Source organism: Mizuhopecten yessoensis, unplaced genomic scaffold, assembly GCF_002113885.1.
Source record: "Mizuhopecten yessoensis strain PY_sf001 unplaced genomic scaffold, ASM211388v2 scaffold10065, whole genome shotgun sequence".
Classification (NCBI taxonomy): domain Eukaryota; kingdom Metazoa; phylum Mollusca; class Bivalvia; order Pectinida; family Pectinidae; genus Mizuhopecten; species Mizuhopecten yessoensis.
Window position 1 is genome coordinate 33,394 of NW_018408361.1, and position 22,426 is coordinate 55,819.

A 22,426-nucleotide genomic window follows, 5' to 3' on the forward strand; every position below is an offset into this window, starting at 1 on the left:
AGTATTTGAGAAATACATTTCCTTAAAGTTTAGATACAAGACTATAATTGTAACATTGGCAATTTTTTGTGTTTATTAAAGTGAATGGTCAAAGGTCATCGTTAGTAATAATGTGTATTTACGATATCACGAATTTTAGAGTTTTTCATTGTTAGTTTTCATTTCACAAAACCCAAATAAGGCGAGTTCCAATTTCCGTGGATTTTACAGACTATTGGATTCATTTTCTCTGAACACGTACACATATAAAGGTACACTATAATAGTAATCCTTTTTAATACACATTCACACAATAACAGGTAAAATAATCAGTATCGTGAAAAGAACCATTATACATTTTCGTCGTGGGTAACAACATCGTTATCCTCATTCGTGTCGAACGCATCAATTTTGATTAAATTGGCAACTGATGGTAACTGCATTATATGACAAATGATTTGTTTATTTCAAAATATTTTATTAAATAAATATAATTCTAAGGGATTTGGACAACAGGAAAAACATATACAAGCCTTTTCCTTGAAAACAAGTCATCACAGTTGTTTTGTTATCGGTAATGATGACCGTCTTCTGTCTATCATATTTGTGAAAAATTGATCTCATATTATATACATATTATATTGACCAAATGTCACAGTTGCTACGAAACACTTTTGTTATGGCTATGTCTGATGTATGCTTACTTATCACTGGATACTATTGTTTGTTACAGAAATTGTCTCTCGAGAAAAATCAACACACCAAAGCAGTGTGTATACAATACCAGGTACATCTTCAGTAACACACCTTTCTGGAAATGCCGTCGATGGTGACACAAATCAAGAACTGCGCTGGAATTCATGTACGCACCAGGCTCATGGACAAATAGAAGTATGGTGGAGAGTAGACCTAGATAGAGAAGTCACCATAGACAAGGTGGAAATATATTACAGAGAAGAACGTTATGGTTGGAGTAAGTATGTAGGAGAGGATATGCATACTATTTACCTTGGTTTAATGAATCGTTTTCTTTGTCTTACTCTAAATACATTGTCTATGGGTAAATCGTTTAAATCACGGTCATTGATAAATGCACTTAAACTCAGTGACGTCCAGCATATGATCCTATTGATTTTGTAATTATGTTGTCTAGTTAAGATTTGTTTTAAACAGCGTTTTTTAATTGATCAACTTCTCGATTTCAATATAACTAGATTATACTGTAATAGGTCTGTGTGTATTAAAACATTGATTAAGCTGAAGTCTTGTCCTATTTTATGAAAAGAAATCATTTGATTTACATCATTGTAGCTGGATGGGAAAAAATCGATTCGCCGGCTACGAGGTGTACCTTTCTAATACAACCGATAGACGTGTGAGAGAGCGATGTTTCATTGATGAATCAGAGCGTGCCAACCAAATTATAAGTCATGTTAACCACCCAGAATGTAATGGAACAGCGCAGTATGTGACTATATACAACCACAGAGAATCACCTAAGAGGCACGATTGGTACTTCAAAGACGCCCTCCTAGAACTGTGTGAAGTACAGGTGTATGGTAAGTTACTAGTTAAAAATATTAGAAATGATAATATACTCTTTAAACGATGATTCAATAGCTGATTTGATTATTTGGGAATACTGCTGACATTAATGATAACAAAACCGAACAACTTATCATGTATAAGGTCATAAACATACTGGTGTTACATGTATCTTATTTCTGTGTAACATGTATCTAATCTCTGTGTTACATGTATCTTAATTCTGTGTTACATGTATCTTATGTCTGTGTGACATGTATCTTATTTCTGTGTTACATGTATCTTATTTCTGTGTTACATGTATCTAATCTCTGTGTTATATGTATCTTATTTCTGTGTTACATGTATCTAATCTCTGTGTTACATGTGTCTTATTTCTGTGTTACATGTATCTTATTTCTGTGTTACATGCATCTTATTTCTGTGTTACGTGTATCTTATTTCTGTATTACATGTATCTTTTTTCTGTGTTACGTGTATCTTATTTCTGTTTTACATGTATCTTATTTCTGTGGACATGCTGGTGTTACATGTATCTTATTTCTGTGTTACATGTATCTTATGTCTGTGGACATACTGGTGTTACGTGTATCTTATTTCTGTGTTACATGTATCTTAATTCTGTGTAACATGTATCTTATGTCTGTGTGACATGTATCTTATTTCTGTTTCACATGTATCTTATTTCTGTGTTACGTGTATCATATTTCTGTATTACATGTATCTTTTTTCTGTGTTACGTGTATCTTATTTCTGTATTACATGTATCTTATTTCTGTGTTACATGTATCTTATTTCTGTGTTACATGTATCTTATTTCTGTGTTACATGTATCTTATTTCTGTGGAAATTATGTTAAATCCTTAAGGAATATTCATGGTAAATGATAAGGAGATTTTTCACATAATCATTTTTATGTGTAGACTATTTAGTAGGTTAACTACAAATTTATTCTATGTTTTGTGATTTTATACAAAAGTGATAAGCTTGTAAAAGTAGCACATTTTATATAATATTTTTACATTTGATATTTTATACCCGAGCAACACAGCTTAGAAGGGTGTTATTTTGAAAAAAGGCCATTTGCCCGTCTGTCTATTTAACTATTGTTTTAAGCTAAAAGAAAACGTTCTCCTAACATACAATTGACCCCAGACTTAAAACCAGATAACAGAATGTTACATATTTATCTGATTTATTTTACAATAATGTACTTATTAGCTTTCATTTATAATACACATGAAACACTTTGCTGCATATACTTTTAAAATCGCTGTTCGACTGTGTCGTAATTTTTTTTAATTTCCTTTCGTTAATCATGCAATGTTGTTATGAAATTTAACTGAACCAGACCTGATAAAAAGTATACATTTTAAAGCTCATCATAAGAAAGTATTTATTTTTTAGAATGCATTTCATTGACTTATGAATTATCTTATGCTCATCATAAGAAAGTGTTTATGTTTTAGATTGCATTTCATTGATTATTGAATAATCATCGTATTTTTTCTACAAATTTAATTGATATTATCTTACTTGTAATATTAAGTACGTGTGCATTGGGAGGCTAATTACTTTCGTTTACTGTGTCCGCTCCAAAGCTTTGTAGGCCAATAATTTGACCATAGTGGTGGTTTTGTATTTAGGACGAACATAGATTTTCTGGCACAATTTTCTAGCGAGCTACGCAAAGTGAAACTTATATACATTATCAATTCCAGACCTGCTCCATTTTATTCATAAATACAACGTTAAAACTATTTTTTATGAAAAATATATTAAGACTTTTCAAAAGGGTGCTTGCAGTTGAAAACACTATTATATATTTAAAAACAATTGTTTTGGGTGGTAGCTCGACAAAAAACAATATGTGTGTGAGTGTTGGCAATACAATAGAAAGTTGTTGATATCAGAAAAACAAAGACAAGCCCGTTATAGTCAATATACACTGTAATTAACATGACATATACAAAACATAAAAAGAACATTGTCAAGATAATTTATTATATTAATTCGTTAGACATCACTGTCAGTATTATCACTACATAATAACTGTCAGTATTATCACTACAAAATAACTGTCAGTATTATCACTACATAATAACTGTAAGTAGTATCACTAAACAGTACCTGTCAGCTGTATTAAATTAAATTTCATCACTATCACAAAACAACAGTATTACCTGTAAAGCGTGTATCACCCTGCATCACAATTCTATTGCTATAAGTCTTGTATCACACTATTACTCATCACATTACTGTACCTGTCAGTCCTGTATCACACTAGAAATCAGCATAATACTATAACTGACAGTCCTGTATAACATTAGAACTCAAAACAATACATACTATAACTGACAGTCCTGTATCAAACTAGACTTCAACACAATACTATTACTGACAGTCCTGCATCAGACTAAAACACAGCATACTACTATTACTGACAGTCCTGTATTACACTAGACGTCAACAAAAAACTATAACAGACAGTCCTGTATCACACTAGAACACAGCATAATACTATTACTGACAGTCCTGTATCAAACTAGACCTCAACACAATACTTTTACTGACAATCCTGTATCACACTAAAACACAGCATACTACTATTACTGACCGTCCTGTATTACACTAGACGTCAACAAAAAACTATAACAGACAGTCCTGTATCACACTAGACGTCAACATAATACTATTACTGACAGTCCTGCATCACATTAGAACACAGAACAATACTATTACTGACAGTCCTGTATCACACTAGAACACAGAACAATACTATTACCGACAGTCCTGTATCACACTAGAACACAGAACAATACTATTACTGTCAGTCCTGTATCAAGTTAGAAATCATCACTATACTGTACCTGGAAGTCCTGTATCAAGTTAGAAATCATCACACTACTGTACCTGTCAGTCCTGTATCACACTAGAACACAGAACAATACTATTACTGTCAGTCCTGTATCAAGTTAGAAATCATCACTATACTGTACCTGGAAGTCCTGTATCAAGTTAGAAATCATCATTTTACTGTACCTGTCAGTTCTGTATCACACAAGAACTCATCACTAACCTATACATATCAGTCCTGTTTCAAGCTATACCTCATCACACTACTGTACCTGTCAGTCCTGTATTACACTAGAACACAGAACAATACTATTACTGTCAGTCCTGTATCAAGTTAGAAATCATCACTATACTGTACCTATCAGTCCTGTATCACACAAGAACTCATCACTAACCTATACATATCAGTCCTGTTTCAAGCTATACCTCATCACACTACTGTACCTGTGAGTCCTGTATCACACTAGAACTCATCAATATAGTTCACCTGTCAGTCCTGTATCACACTAGAACACAGAACAATACTATTATTGACAGTCCTGTATCAAACTAGAACACAGAACAATACTATTACTGACAGTCCTGTATCACACTAGAACACAGAACAATACTATTATTGACAGTCCTGTATCAAACTAGAACACAGAACAATACTATTACCGACAGCCCTGTATCACACTAGAACACAGAACAATACTATTACTGGCAGTCCAGTATTACACTAGAACAAAGAACAATACTATTACCGACAGTCCTGTATTACACTAGAACACAGAACAATACTATTACCGACAGTCCTGTATTACACTAGAACACAGAACAATACTATTACTGTCAGTCCTGTATCAAGTTAGAAATCATCACTATACTGTACCTGTCAGTCCTGTACACACAAGAACTCATCACTATTATAAACCTGTCAGTCCTGTATTATACTAGAACTCATCAATATAGTTCACCTGCCAGTCCTGTATCAAGTTAGAAATCATCACTATACTGTACCTGTCAGTCCCGTATCACACAAGAACTCATCACTAACCTATCCATTTCAGTCCTGTTTCAAGCTATACCTCATCACACTACTGTACCTGTGAGTCCTGTATAACACTAGAACTCATCAATATAGTTCACCTGCCAGTCCTGTTTCAAGTTAGAAATCATCACTATACTGTACCTGTCAGTCCTGTACACACTAGATTTCAACACAATACTATTACTGACAGTCCTGTATCACACTAGAACACAGAACAATACTATTACTGACAGTCCTGTATCAAGTTAAAAATCATCACTATACTGTACCTGTTAGTCCTGTACACACTAGAAATCACCACTGTACTGTACCTGTCAGTCCTGTACACACTAGAAATCATCACTATACTGTACCTGTCAGTCCTGTACACACTAGAAATCATCACTGTACTGTACCTGTCAGTCCTGTACACACTAGATTTCAACACAATACTATTACTGACAGTCCTGTACACACCAGAACTCATCACTATACTGTACCTGACAGTCCTGTATCAAGTTAGAAATCATCACTATACTGTACCTGTCAGTCCTATACACACTAGAACTTATCACCATATTTACCAGTTAGTCCTATACTAACCTGGAACTTATCATTATAATCTATATTTCAGTTCTGTTTTACACTTAAACCTATCCCTTTTTTAAACCTTTTACACTAGAACACAGAACAATACTATTACTGACAGTCCTGTATCACACTAGAACTGATCACTATACTGTACCTGTCAGTCTGTACACACTAGAAAGCATCCCTATACTGTACCTGTTAGTCCTGTACACACTAGAAATCATCACTATACTGTACCTGTCAGTCCTATACACACTAGAACTCATCACCATATTTACCTGTTAGTCCTATACTAACCTGGAACTTATCATTATAATATATATTTCAGTTCTGTTTTACACTTAAACCTATCCCTTTTTTAAACCTGTTGGTCCTGTTCAACTTTTGAACCCATGCATGTTTTATTGATATTACTTATAATAAACACATTAAAAGATGAAAGATATTAAATGTTTAACCATTATCCTATACACGTTTACGTTTACAATTTAGTTCGGAGTTAATAGATAACTGATCATTGATTAGAGATATATTATTGTTCATATTAATAGCATTACTGAATTAAAATTTATCATAGATGCAAAAGCATAACAAAACTCTACATAAAGGGGGCATCCTAGCTGATATCTCAAATTATATTGATACAGCTAAATAAGCATAGGTAATGCGCACTGTTCTAATATCTAGGTAACACATTTAACTAACTTCCCTTTACTTGAAGTGAGATTCATCGGCTTGGTATAAATGATAAATGCTATCAAATTCTTTAACACAAACAATAAATGAAAACGTATTTTGCGAGATTTCGCAAACGTCTGTTTTCTTTGTCATTTTACAGTCTTTGCCTGACAAAAAGTAAAATACGTTTTCGAAAGCTCGCAAAAAAGGTTTGACTTACTATTTGTATTCAAAACAAAGCATGTTACATTTTACAAATCATCTGTAATTAGATTTTGCGTAGGCAAATATAGCAGCGAAACCCTACCTATATAAACTAAAACGGGCATAATTTAAGGGACGAAGAGCAACGACCAGGAGAAAATAGAAGCAAAAAACAAATATGATAAACAAACACCACTTCGGCATGGGCTTGTTATTAATGTTTTTAAACCCCAAGATACATATTTCGCAGCAATAAACGAACTTAAGTTTATCATATCTATTCTACCTCATGGAAATATAATTTAAAGTACTATCGTGTCCAGTTTAGTGTCTATAAGAGAATATTACCTTAATTGTCCAATTATTTTAATGATGTCATTCTTTTGTACGGTCAAAGGTATGCCAAGTTGTGTCCAATTTTCATTATAGCAATAAGTCGAGCACAGCAGATGTTATTTTTTATGCAAAATGCATCCCATTTTCTATTCCAGACAGTTTAGCATAAGCGCATGTGGAAACGATTATGTATGCACTTTCATACGTGTTTCCTCTCTCTCTCTCCAAAGTCTATCCGCCCAAGACAAGTCTTATTTGTACTCACATATATTTTTGTCGAATAATCCATGCTTTGTAATCAATGTAGTTACATCATCGACGTTGTAAAACAGCGAATAAAAGACAGAGGATATTATTGTTTTAAGAAAGACAGTTACCGTGAAGAATTAGAAAGAAGCTTGATTTTGTTTTGTGTAAGATCGTTAAAAAATGAAGTGAAATTGATGATAAACATTCGTAAAAAGGTATGTCTTTAATTAGGTGTTTTTTTCTTTGTTTTGTTTTTTATCATTTCTTTGTTGATAAGTACTCGCATGCTGACACACAAATTTCATCCTATTTCTGAATGGCTAGGTAAGCATCATATGCCTGTGTAGATATGCCCCGCCAATTTATAAGTTCTTATTATTATTAATTTTTAGAAAGACAATAGCTTTTTGTTCATTAAATTGTATACCACGAATTAGTCTGTCTCTGCTTCACTTTGCAGTCAGCAAATTAAATGTATTGAAAATCACAATATCCTTCAACGAATTATCACTCTGTCCGCCAATGTCTGCTGTCCATTCCAAACCCTAACGTATGGTATTATAATATGATATTCATTATACCGTGTATTTATGCATAAAGACCAGTTTTTAATCAATTAGATAGTACGAGTTTTCGCGAACATCTGATTGAATTATCTTTTAAATATATATATTTTGAAAAAGAAAATGTATATCATTGTAGCAAAGGTAAGATAATTTAATTAGAAATGTGTGTTACATTGTATAGCATCTACCAGGCTGAATACTCGTCATTTCGCCTGTCTAATTACAACATTAAAACAATGCATCTATTTAAAATATGTGTAGTCTTTTAATGTCTAGACTGAAATGAGATCTGGGAAATTAGAACAAGTTTTAACCAAGACCGTCTCACGTGAAATGTTTATCTATTTACGGACATATTTTCCGTAATACACTTTAACCTTTGGTTTAAATATCAAGTGTTTACACAGATGAACGCTGTCGTTACCGGGTTATAACGTACTGTTCATGGTTTTACAGGATGTGAAGCTGGGAAATACGGACATGGAAATTGTGACGAAAACTGTTCCTCGAACTGTCCAGGCAGTGTGTGTCATCCAAGCTCAGGAAATTGTCTATGTATGTTCGACAAGGCATTTACAGTCATTTTAAAGTTGTTCTAATTTTCTTATCTACATGATATTCGACAATAATTTACATATAATGATGTAGATAACTACGGTATAAAAACCATATACGATGATAATCTATACTTAACGTTTATTATGCCCAACTGAGCGCTATTCGAATAAATCGGTCGCGATTGCAAGTCGAAATGTATACACATACAATTATACAATCTAAGGGCATCCTTTATATGTCTGAGACGTGTGTATGTCCTTCTTCAACAGCTTCATCAACGAAAATGCTTTTCTAATTCGTTTGATATGTAACAAGTGATGCCCGAATTATGATTGTTAATGACGTAAATGACCCCAAATGACCCGTCATGAAACTTTGAATATTCCTGACGTCACAAATCAACGGCAGAGACCTAGGATTTACAGAAACGCACAAAAACATCTTAAAATCGTCGGTTCCTTTTGTTAATTTTAGCTGATAAGAATAAGAATGAGGGTAACCCTACTGTACTCCGTGTTTCCAGTAAAACTCAATTTTCTAGAGTATAATCACGATCTCTACGCCTCAACTCTCAAAAAATACAATAGGGTTATCCAATAATTATGACTTCATAAATAACACATGTATGATATCAGTTGTAAGAAATATATACTTTTTTGGTTTTATTCCATTAAAGACTGCGGGGACAACACATATACCAGACCATCGGAAACATCATGCCGGCCTTGTCCAGAATCTTGTGCTGGCCCATGTGATACTTACGGAAACTGTAATGGTAAGTTCACGATTACATACTGGTTTATCAATAATGCATTTCTATTTTGTTCTGACAATCAGGTTAAATGTCTGTTCAGTTGACCACGATGAATAAAGAAGACATCAATTTGACATTCATAGACAAACATCTTTGCTATAATGAATATATATATATGTATGTATTACCGAGGTCAAGTAATAGGTACTGAACAAGGTTATAGAAAACCTAATTTGGAACAGCCTTGTGCAATTGCAATAAAATTGTTTTGAAGCGACGATAGATTACGTGGCGGTTTTTAGTACATAAACTAAGATATTATTTACAAAAACAATTGATAAGATTTCTGTAAGTAATTTCTTCCAGAAAATAGTAGAACATGGTAGAATATTGCATTTAGTATCCTATTTAAAATTGCGTGATGTCATTAGAACCTGGTGTCAAATAGCACACTACTACTTCCTGCACTTTTTTGTGCAGCAATAGTTTCGTCACTCAGACAATCAACTCGGCACATGTATTACCCACTCAATATCGCTAACCCCCTCCACCAACTCAACAATTATATCCCCTTCCTTGAACCCTTATCAATACCACCCCGCATGCTCCAACCCAATCCTATATAAAACTCCAACGCCTAACCCAACATCCCCCGACCCCCCTGGTCATACACACACACACACACACGCACACACACCTACTTATTAATACTATTACTTACAAAATATTTATAAAATGTCGGAATAGAGAACAGTTACAGACGAAAGCCAAGAAAACGTTTTATAACAACGAGAACATTTGTACTGAAGGAAAGTTTCCATAGTGTGCAAAGAACAGGATTCGGTTTCATGAATGGCCACCAAAAACAAGGTTAATTAGCACTTGCATGTTACTTACCACTAAGCCCCAACATACAGTCCGGCGGAAGGGACTATAAACGGTGTCCTGTGTGGGAGGGTCCTACCTGCACGTAAAAGACCCCTCTGTGTGTTTTCGTAAGAGTTGGCGTGTTAACGCCGGCACAGAGGATAGGGATAGATTAGATAAGATTAATTTATTAAGATGATTAGACGGACTTCCAAAATATAGAACAAAAACAAAAATCACAAAAGAGTAGGCTAGGGTCACAGGAAAGCCTGGATATGATAGACACGCCCTCCTCTTACTTCCGTGCCATACAAGACAAACCAAACACATTTACCAACCAGTCGGACGTCGACAGAACACCATCTTTGATATACAGGGGTTACGCTCACGTTTGCTCTCTTACACCCCTGGACTATGTCATAGTAAAACTGAAGGTTCTATGTGCGCCACATTGTTGATAAAACAAGAACACTAGTTTGATCCTTTGATGTGCATCAAAAGAATCTCGCGGTCACGTAACGGTAACAATTGACAGGCTTTGAAGTCGGGCGTCTCTCCTTTGTAATCTTCAAAGGACAGGTATCAGCCTAGCGATTGGTCAGTTATTTTTACCTGAGACCAATCAAACGTGCCTTCAGTTTTGCCATGACATATTCCAGGGGTGTAAAGAGCGAAAGTAAATCGTAACCCCTGGATATCGAGGCTGACAGAACACCGACCGCCGTCAGTGAGACGGAACCCGCATGGGTGGAGTGATGTAGGCGATAAACCCGTCAACCAACAAACCAACCAACCAACCAACCAACGAAAAAGAGACTCATCATTCCTCTGACTGACGTCGATCAGTTCAAACGCTCCCTGACTTATTCTCTACAAACCACACATATTAGAAATGTCGTCTATACCACCAAAGCGATGGGTAGGCATTTCACACTAGTGCAATAATTATTATTGCCGTTGTTTTGGGTATTTGGGATACTCCTTCGCAACCATAATGGGCGTGATGCATGATGGGATACTCCCAAAAGCAGACGATAAGACCCAAAAGGGAAAACTTATAGTGAAGCTGATGGTAATTCACGATCCAAGGGAAGCAACTCGGGCTAAGGATAAGTTACTTTTCTCCCAAAATACCGTCAATAGTGTTTACATTGCGGTACTGGTCAACGGATTCTATTGTAAATAATACTATTCATTTTTCAATATTAAATGAACTCAGTATTTGTATTCAAGTGTTTGTCAACTTCTTTCAACTTCCAAGACACTGGACAGGAGCGAACCTGAATGTATGTAACCCGCTCTGTTTCCCTATTTCTCCCATACAGTCTTCACCACAACATATCGGCCAGAAATACGTCGATGAGGTGGAAAACGTGACACTCATCACTATCACTACAGGAGTGTTGATAAAAAATTATACCGAAAAAAACATTGCAAATAATGAAATGAAATAGATTAAGAAATACCCTATATTTCTGTTAAGTTACAATTTATTATATAAATGTATACCTTTTGATTTTGGCGCTGGTTTAACAACACCTCGTTATGAATATTAATCAGTACACTGACATAAACCAAACTCGCATATTGCAAGTTACAATTAATGCATTCATGATTCCATGCCAACTTTTGTTCAACATTCAATATTATCTTTTTTAATAGAACATGGTTCGGTTTGAACATTGAGATATGAATGTATGATGTTGTAATGAAAAGTGTACTTTTATTCCTGATTTAATTTAGCATGTCCAGATGGTTTCTACGGACTTCAATGCGAAAACACATGCTCGTCTACCTGTGGCAGTAACGTTTGTGAGAAGTCATATGGTGATTGTAAAGGTGTGTATAATATGAGCTCGAAGAATTGCCATAGTAAACAATCCATTTGTATAAATATGTTGAAGTTAGAAACAAAAATCACCTAACCATCAATTTATATTAACATTGGTGTCACTTTTCATCACTATGTTGATTATTTAGTTTTCATAAAAAATATACAGAAAATGTTTTGCGAACTGTGATGTTAAACAGATTAAAATAAATGTAAATAATTGTCTATATATTATTCTGGTTTGATCTGTGTATAGGTAGTGTTCAAAGCAGTTTCCTTGCTAATATAACTTTGTTCATTCATGAATCCATGTAAACAATTGTTGAAACGTGATATTGCTTTAAATAGGATAATATTTGATAAAGTGAGATTTTGATTTTTTTTAATACAAACAAATATTCCGTTCCTGATTTTATATAGCATGTCAAGAAGGCTTCTACGGACTTCAATGCAGAAATAACTGTCCGACTTCCTGTGGAAGTAGCGTATGTGACAAGACATCTGGCGACTGTTCTGGTTTGTATAGTTTATTACTCGTAAAACAGCCTTATAAAAGCAATTCATTGGTATACGCATTATAAAGTTTATTGAGTTGAAAAAAATAATATTACGTTAATGTTTATATAATTTTCAGACAAAATTTAAATTCTGACATAACAAAAGAAAAAAGACTATTTGCTTTAAGATCAACAGAGATGATTCTAGAAACCGATTAATATTTAAGTAAAACCAACAAATATATTTGTCTTCTTTAATGAAGCTGTTTAATAAAAAAAAATATGTTCAGGACGATCACACATCTATAAAAAGATGTGCGCAGTTTTCTTTGCAAAAACATATTGTTACCTCTTTTTGGGGTTCTGTATGTGTTAAAATTAATACATACAAATACCTTGACCAAACAAAATATACTGCACATGGACTGTTGGGAACGCACCTTCATTATTCTAATGAGACTAAATTCTACTCGGGCATATTTCACACCTGTAATGCATGCACTTGTACAAAAGCATGCAACGTACGTGTATGTTAAAGGACACCACTGTCCTTTACTGTATCAATATCCTTCGTGATTGATTGCACATACTGAACAGATATTGAAACTGTCCAATATTAAGGGTGTGTGTTTGAAGTAAGATATAAGCCGAAAACTGTCTAGTATGTAAAATTTGGAAATCTGTCAAGTTGTAAATTTATATAATTGCATATATTTGATGTTTATTTCATCTCTATATGACAAATAAACATGTATTATCTCTCTTTTTTCAAGCTATCTATTGTTGAAAAATCTAAATATCTTAAAAATGCTTTTTATGGATTAAGTAAAAGATGGATGTTGCCATAAAAATAAGCTTATATTCTTTCTTTCTATACAGCATGTCAAGATGGCTTCTGGGGCTCTCGATGTAAAACTGATTGTTTAGATACCTGTGGAAGTAGCGTGTGTGAGAAGACACTAGGCCATTGTACTGGTATGTAAGGTATATACATAACAAAATTAATAAAAGCATTGACCTTCCCAGTAGTTATATATTGATTTAAAAATACACATAATGTCAGTGCTCGTATAAGCTCCAGACAAATTTAACATTCTGTCACGAAGAAAAACAGCTGTTATACAGATTTGATATACCAACAACAAAAGTATCCCGACCGGCATCGCCGGATACCAACGGTTGGTTTCGCTTTTGCACTCACTCATCACCCGTTTTGCAAACGAAGAATGCCTGCTTCGTCTGGGTCTCGGAAACGCTTATGGACTTTATCGTATCGTTTGCGATGGAAGTAGAGATGTTCAGAAGGAACATGACAAACGCAATGTCCGATCAGAATGAACGAAGCCAAATATTCTGCAAAAATATGAATGCTCATTCCGGGTAAATAGCGTTAATGACTATTTACCTGGTAAAAAAATAATCTTGAAAGAGGTTATTTTGAATATCAATTCTATTTCATACTTTTATACAGTGTAAAAAAGAAGAAATGTATAATAAATGCTTTTAGATAAGCGTCTAGAAACTAATTATCTGTTAAATAGTTTTGAACCAATAACCTATCGTTTTTAATGAACAATATGTTCAAGAAGGTCACACATTTATAATTTTTTTTACACTTTCTTGTAAAATAAAGGTACTGAAATTCCTTTGGTGTTTTTTTTGTACGTCTAAAAAGTTGTCTTCGTTATAAGCTCACCTGGTCCCAAATGTCCTAATGAGCTTATGCCGATGCGCATCGTCCATCCGTCGTAAACTTTATATTTTGAACAAGTTCTTATAAATAACAATAAGGTCACAGTGGTACTTTTGAACCACTTAGATCATATATACCAGTAGCTTGCCTGTTGCTTTACTTTAGTCCACTTTCGTGGTTACAAGTGTAAAATTAACACCAGATAAATAATGCTGACAAATTGTTTTTTTTGCTAATAAATACGAATACTCAATGATCAAACATGATTTTGGACATTTCAATGTGTTTGCGAGAATAGGACAGAATCTGTTTTACAATTGTTCGTTCCTCATTACTTATCTTTATAAGGTGGACCAAAAGTCCTGAGACTATTGCGAAATGATTTCGTCAACATTAACTTATTTGTCTTTAGTTGTAGCTTAACCTTATTTTCGCCCGTCTCATAGGATATGCTTTCTCTGTCAACGGGTTTGGCAGAATTCACATGGAAGGTAACATTGCGTTGACGTCTCAGAAATAAAATGTGCCGTCATGAATGACTTTCAACAGGACATGTCATACCTAAACATAAATTAGAAAAACTGGCTACCGTTGTTTTCAAACATTTCATTGTCTGCTATTTGTTTAGATATGTCAGCGTGATAATTAATCATTTTCAAGTAGCAGTCCCGCTTTTCCAATTTTCATGTCGGAGTTTTTGGTATTGAAGAGGTGGCTCCCTTTAAACTGACTGCCGTGAAAATTGTCGACGGTGAGAGACAAACTTAAAAAACAGGATTTAGAGTGATGAATATTTTTAGGACTGACTGACCGCCAGGGACTGATTGGTGGGGCCAAAAAGGGTTGAATTGACTGAAATTTCAAAAATCTTTTTCTCAAGACCTAGGTATGGTAGAATCAAATTCTCTTCATAGATGGAAGGGTCTTAAGGTGCTTTACCAATATTGTGAATTTCATGACCCTGGGAACTCACGTTTTCCCCTGGGGAGGGGATACACTTTACTATCGTTTTTATAGGGAAATCACATTTTGGACTAGCATTTGTTTAATTTCCATCATAATTAATTCAAACTTGGTTAGCATTATCAGTATTTAAATAGCAGTTTATTGATATGCACAAATCAGCCCCACTAACTGACCTTCAGGGGCTAATGGGTGGGGCCAGAAAGGGTTGAATTGACTGAAATTTCAATAATCTTCTTTTCAAGACCAAGATATGGTAGATTCAAATACTTTTCATAGATTGAAGGGTCTTAAGGTGCTTTACCAAAATTGTGAATTTCATGACCCTGGGGTCTCACGTTTCCCCCTGGGGAGGGGATAAACTTTACTATACATGTAGTTTATATAGGGAAATCACATTTTGGACCAGCATTTGTTTCATTTCCATCGGAATTAATTCAAACTTGGTTAGCATTATCAGTATTGGATAGCAGTTTAATTGTATGCACATATCAGCCCTGACTGACCCCCAGGGACTGATGGGTGGGGCCAAAAAGGGTTGAATTGACTAAAATAACAAAAATCGTCTTCTCAAGACCAAGATATGGTAGAATCAAATACTCTTCATAGATGGAAGGGTCATAAGGTGCTTTACCAATATTGTGAATTTCATGACCCCGGGTCTCACGTTTTCCCCTGGGGAGGGGATACACTTTACGATAGTTTATATAGGGAAATCACATTTTGGACCAACATTTGTTTCATTTCGTTCGGAATTAATTCAAACTTGGTTAGCATTATCAGTATTTGATAGCAGTTTAATGGTATGCACATATCAGCCCTGACTGACCTCCAGGGGCTGATGGATTGGGCCAAAAAGGGTTGAATTGACTGAAATTTCAATAATCTTCTTCTCAAGACCAAGATATGGTAGAATCAAATACTCTTCATAGATGGAAGGGTCTTAAGGTGCTTTACCAAAATTGTGAATTTCATGACCATGGGGTATCACGTTTCCCCCTTGGGCAGGGGATACACTTTACTATCGTTTATATAGGGAAATCACATTTTGGACTAGCATTTGCTTAATTTCCATCAGAATTAATTCAAACTTGGTTAGCATTATCAGTTTTGGATAGCAGTTTGACGGTATGTACATATCAGCCCTGACTGACCCCGAGGGGTTGAATTGACTGAAATTTCAAAAATCTTCTTCTCAAGATATGGAAGAATCAAATTCTAGGTGCTTTACCATAATTCAGCTGACTGACAGAACCACTATTTGTACATAGTACATATACTACCCAGATCTTTCACGCTACTTTTGCATTACATATAGTTCAAGTTACCTTTGTTACAAAATAATTTCTTTTTTATTTGGCAACATCGATTACATCAGTTTTTACATAACTCGGGTGACCGTTAAGGCCCATGGGCCTCTTGTTATGACTAATGATGAGTTATTAGATATTAACTGATTATAAGATCGCAAATTTAAACAAACTAATCGTCGAAACAAACGATATGATGCGATGAAATGCATGAACATGATTCAATGAAAGATCAACGATGCGGAAACGTTGCATATTCTATTCGCTAAAATGAAACATAATACTGTTACATTTCTGTATATGAACGTTTATCTTTTATTATACTTATCTTGTTGTTGCGTTATGCTTTTTTCGTGACTACTGCTTCAAAAAGCGGATTTGACCTAGAATTACATTGCGACGGTCGTTGATAAAGCGAAAAGAGCTTACCATTCCGGAATACATGGTTTATGACTTGTATTTTTTAAATGCCCCCCTTTCAATCTTTCCGGTGTTGATAAATTTGAACAATGTATACGATGACAGATATGGCATATGCAATACACTTTGGAAAATCATGCATTCACAAGTTTCGGGGGTCAATTTTATTGTCTTTTCATGTTAAAGTAAACCTATAAGACGATTCATACCAATGACCTTATATAAGCCATGCATGTTAACCTTATAAATGGAATAATGTGAGGGGCGCCCAACATTCAAAATTGTGCTCAGTGTTCTTTCCATGTTCAAAATAGATACAATCGTTTTCTAGAATACGAAATTTTAATCCAATCACCTACGTCCTGAACCATAAAACCATCTGCTACGTGACCATTCGGCTGTACTGGTTGGAATTAACTAACTCAGGTTACAAACTGCTACGTGACTGTTCGGCTGTACTGGTTGGAATTAACTAACTCAGGTTACAAAATGCTTCGATGTTTAACCTTTTTTTCAATTGAAGCATATTATGTTAACGTGATATGTCGCGCATCCAGTCACCGATAAATGAAAAAATCATAGGTACTCTTGTGCTCCCCATATGCTTGGCATACCATTTTGTTACCATGTGTTAGTTGAACGTGAAAACAATATCAAGTGACTGTATGAAATTTAGATATGAAAGTTAGGGAAATTCTACCTGGAGGTAACGAATTGAAGTAAAACCGGACTCTTTGTTTCATGGTTTGCTCCCACCTCATTAGTCCTAAGGATGATATAACAATAAATTTTATTCCTAATTTTCGCGGCCTTTTTAAAATTATGAATGTCACTAGGACACTGTTGAGTTACAAGCCTGCTTCCATGCTTGATATGACGTAATTTGAATGTATATAAATATGTCATGTCACCAGCTTTATTGTAAATTTGGTAAACATCTGTGAACAAAATAAATACAAATTGATGATTTACGTCATTGTGTATGTGAATAAATTATAACCGTTAACAGTTTCTAATTTTGGTCAAACTGTTTCCATATCTTATTTAAGCAATTAAAATTAATCAGCTTGTTAATGTCTTATACAAGATAAATCTCATGTTTTCTGTCGTTGCCAGATGTTGATAGTAGCTTTAATCAATATGAATGTCCCATCTATAAGTATATTGATACCGTTATCTCAAGAGTAATTTATAAGACTATTTATGTATTTACAGAATGCCGAGAGGGCTTGTACGGCTCATGGTGCCACAGAAAATGTCCATATACCTGTAGAAACAACGTATGTGAGATAAAGAGTGGAAATTGCTCTGGTTTGTATCGTACATTTTAAGCATGTTAGTAATTTCAAAAATTCCTTATCTGTGAGACCAAGGGAGAAAGTCACCTTATATCTTCTATATAATCATATTGGGAGAGAGATTATAAAATTGTTGTCAAATATCGCAGTTAATTACTTAGTCTAGAAGTGAGGACAAAGACAGGACTAACGTTATAGAAACCATTCTTGAAATAATTGTAAAATCAAAGAGGTTTTATATTTTAACGTTTAATTATTGTAATATAATGATGTAATGTTTTCTATGTTATTTTGAAGTAAAATATGTCGCCACATATCCATTAACTGATCATTTCAGAGTGTAACGATGGTTTCTATGGTCCTACTTGCGCCAACTGTTCTGATAACTGTTTGTCCAGAACTTGCGATTTCTCCGGCCACTGTACAGGTATCTATTGTTTGTCTCACTGAATGAAAGTAATCACTAGAATATGATGTAAGAGCGTTAAAATAAACTAATTTAGTTTTACCGTTTTACATATAATGAATGAATGTCAAGGACCGTTTTTTTTTAAATGTTTGTTATGGAATCTTTCGTTGGATATTACTGAAGTTATTTGTTTGTCTGAGTTTTGAAGCAAGTTTAACGATTCATATAACAATCACCCAGTGCAATAATAACAACACAACAATGTCATGGTCTCAATTATTATAACAGATGATTTCTCTAAGGAACATCACCTGTGTTGCCTTACCAAATGTCACCTGTCACTGTTGTTCTAGTTTTGACACAGTCTATTCACGTACAATTCCATCACCAAAACTATCATACACTTCTTTCCCGAAACATGTCCGACTGTCTGTCCTAATACCACTCTAGCCCTCTTCTCCTTCCAACTTCACTGTCCACCTCAAGATGTCCATCTACTATACGGAACTATCTGCTGTTTCCAAAAAGTGCCAAGGGCGACAACTCCGTCATTATGTATGTGTATGTAATGCATACAACAACAATAACAGAAAAAATCAAAGTATGAGAACGCTATTTTCCAAGTAAAACAAATACTACATATACTTATTCTGACAATTAAAAAGTTCTAATATTATTTCGATGAGGTCAGGAAAATACTAGAACATGTTAGACTGTGTGTATTTTATCCTTGCATATATAATATTTGTTTGTCAAATTTAATGTTTTTATATTGGTAAATGTGAATATATATCTGACACTTGCTATAATATTTATAGTATTAGAAATTAATCTAACATTCAAATTAACATAAAATTGCAAACTTTATTAATAAATAATATCGAATTTCAAACAACAGGTGGATGTTTAGATGGTCAGTATGGAAACATGTGTGAACGGTGGTGTTCAGATAACTGCACTACGTGTGTTCAAGACGGAGGACATTGCTTAGGTAACCATTTTGACACACCTTTCTTATTGGTAACTTAACTTTCAATTTGATTGATGAAGCTTTATTTCACGATTCTCATATACAATAAGAACGTGGTTTAATTTTTTTAATTGTTTTTATGGATCAAAAATGAAAACAAAATTCAATAGAGTACTAACATCATTTACTATTTCCTTCAATTTCGTTGAACTGATAACCCTTAGTATAATGTAAATGCAGCAGATCTGAATATTGGGATTGGATAAAGTGTGATCATTTCCCCAAAAATTTACCATGTCAAATATCAATGAATATATTAAATATCCTGTAATAAATAACATTCAAACGCATTCAATACATTAATTTAAATCATTTTAGCTTGCATTGATGGTAATTACGGTACTTCCTGTGCAAGAACTTGTGGAAATTGTGAGGATAAACGCTGTGACATAACCACGGGTAACTGTGAGCCATGTCAAAAGGACTGGACCGGACAACGTAATGACGTCAAAGGTAACACACACCAACTCATATACGTTCTATTATACACATCATATAACTGAGTGGTTAAAAAAATGTATGTGCTTGGTAACATTTTTGTCTTGTTCCTTCCTTGGGTCGGATATACAATATATATTTGCTACATTTATATATAAACATTGAAGACAGGAAGCGAAATAATAACTACGATGACGATTACAGTTTTATCAATATTGTCACTACACCATTGTCTCCACTAAACCGTTTTTGTTTACTATAGCGGACAAACAGTCAGGTGGTGAAGACAGCAATGTAGGCACATACGTCGGAGCTGGAGTCGGGATTGCTGTCCTCCTTATGTTGATCATAGTAGCAGTGATTATTGTCAAAAGGTAAATGGGAACCAATTATGTAAATGTGATTAAACGGAAGAGTAACACCAATTTGACCAATATAATACGTCATCAATACACCATTGTAAACAATATTTATTATTTTGTATTTTCTGTTAATATCTAAATACGTGCGTATATTAAATGGGCAACATCAATTTTTCACTCAACCATTCACATAGAACTGTTACAATGTTCGCCTGTATCTAGAGCGTATGTTGTTAACAAGGTCCTGATCATATTAGTGTATGTAGTCACAAGGTTGGGCACCAATCGAGTGTACTTGACAGAATGAAAGACTTGCACCAACTATATTAATAAATTCAATGCTTAGTATCTACTCAACATAAAGAAGTTTGTATAGTACTACAGTGTGTAACACGGGAGGGAAATGTTTGATACGACATATATATATTAAAGTAATATAAAAAGAAACAAATCTTAACAGCACGCCTTTGGAGCTTTCATCTCATCAAGGAGATGATACTATGACGTCATAAACTATGACGTCACATAATAGTTTGCTATTTCGACGTCCGCTATATATACATGTGTGTATCGATGGTCATTACGGCAATGTTCATTATCTTGCTGTTACCTGTCAGTGTATAATACTAACAGACGCTGTCGGATTAAGTGGACGAAACGTCAGTTTCTGTATGTGTCCATTTATTATGCCTGATTATATTTTGATATGAATTTATGTCATGTAAGTGTTAAGTGACTCGATAAAGTAGCGAATTGCTCCTAACATTTGACAACCTCAGATTGTTTACACTGTCTGACTTACTTTCTTGCCCGTCTACCAATTTAAAGTAATGTTATCCGTACACTGTAAACATACGCTTGTAAAGATGCAGTGTTATACGGAAATTTGATATTACTTCTTTGGCCCATGTGTACAAACATATATATTCATCATTATATATATACATATATACATATTAAAAGTGCAAAATCGCATATTCAAAGGCATTTAGGAAGTTCGGCTTCAATGTTTGATTGTATCGATATAAACCTGCATGTTTACAAAACACGGATTTCTATAAAAAATATAATTGATAAAACAAATAAGGAAAATATCATTGTTTTAAGCCATCTAAACGTTGTTTTCAATGCGGCATGTTTTTGTTTTTTTACTTTAATCATTACTTTAATCAGAAAATCGACCACACTCAGGGAAATGACAACAGCACCATCCGTGAAATACGAAAAGCCAATCCCTAGAGGCAACTCAAAAAATAATTCAGGTAAGTAACCGTGTTACTCTTACTACAGTATTCATTTAGGAAAATATTGTATCCTATAGCGCAATAGCTATAACTTGCGATGATATTCATGCCGAAAATAACTGAAAAATGTGTTTTTCCCTTATTTACATGAGTATTTTATGCGTCAAGCATATGTTAATACTATTGTCATAATTGTGAATTTGTGAGTTAATATATACTCGCATCAAATATCATAATGCAAGTCTTATTTAGGATACAACCTGTCGAAGTAGGCTTTTTTGTATAACTTGTAAAAAATTTAGAAAATATATTTAAAGTGAGTGGTGTATATGTACATTACGCACTTACGATTACATCAATAGCGCATTTATGATATCCACTCGAGTATTTAAATATACGTATCCGACTTTGATACAGTACTTAACTGATATATGAGTTATACTAAAAACTGGATTCTATTTCAGACGAAACTGAAGAACATATCTATCTCGAAATTGAAAATGTAGACATACAGCACACGTCAAATGATCACGAAAATGTATACTATAACGGAGGATCAATGGGCTATCCAGTCCGTCAGCTGAAAACGATGATCGCTGAGAAAATGGCAGACGATGCAAAGCAGTTTGTATCCGAATTTAAAGTAAATATCTATCTTGATGTTCAATATTAATAGTTCATAAAATTAGCTATCTAAGCTTAGCCTGTCACTTATAAAGTGACCGTTGCCTTCATA

General features: G+C 34.2%; 1 protein-coding gene and 1 long non-coding RNA gene across 2 annotated transcripts; both read left to right on the forward strand.

Moving 5' to 3' along the window:
- The first annotated feature begins 1,296 nt into the window (after nucleotides 1-1,296).
- LOC110459425 (scavenger receptor class F member 1-like) lies at nucleotides 1,297-20,149 on the forward strand. Its single transcript, XM_021511661.1, has 10 exons — nucleotides 1,297-1,538; nucleotides 8,473-8,571; nucleotides 9,251-9,349; nucleotides 11,939-12,038; nucleotides 12,447-12,542; nucleotides 13,403-13,498; nucleotides 18,125-18,220; nucleotides 18,545-18,634; nucleotides 19,515-19,607; nucleotides 19,965-20,149. The coding sequence occupies exons 1-10, from the start codon at nucleotides 1,536-1,538 to the stop codon at nucleotides 20,147-20,149; spliced, it is 957 nt and encodes a 318-aa protein (XP_021367336.1). The 5' UTR covers nucleotides 1,297-1,535.
- Nucleotides 20,150-20,326: 177 nt separating this feature from the next.
- LOC110459430 lies at nucleotides 20,327-22,207 on the forward strand. Its single transcript, XR_002463890.1, has 3 exons — nucleotides 20,327-20,458; nucleotides 21,620-21,708; nucleotides 22,155-22,207. It is a non-coding gene; the product is annotated as an uncharacterized LOC110459430 (long non-coding RNA).
- The last annotated feature ends 219 nt before the right edge of the window (nucleotides 22,208-22,426 follow it).

Bases quoted from the DNA above. Each gene is read 5' to 3' on its own strand.
- LOC110459425 (XM_021511661.1), top strand. The intron at 12,543-13,402 runs GTTTGTATAGTT...CTTTCTATACAG, and splicing joins GACATCTGGCGACTGTTCTG to CATGTCAAGATGGCTTCTGG. The intron at 18,221-18,544 runs GTTTGTATCGTA...TGATCATTTCAG, and splicing joins AAAGAGTGGAAATTGCTCTG to AGTGTAACGATGGTTTCTAT.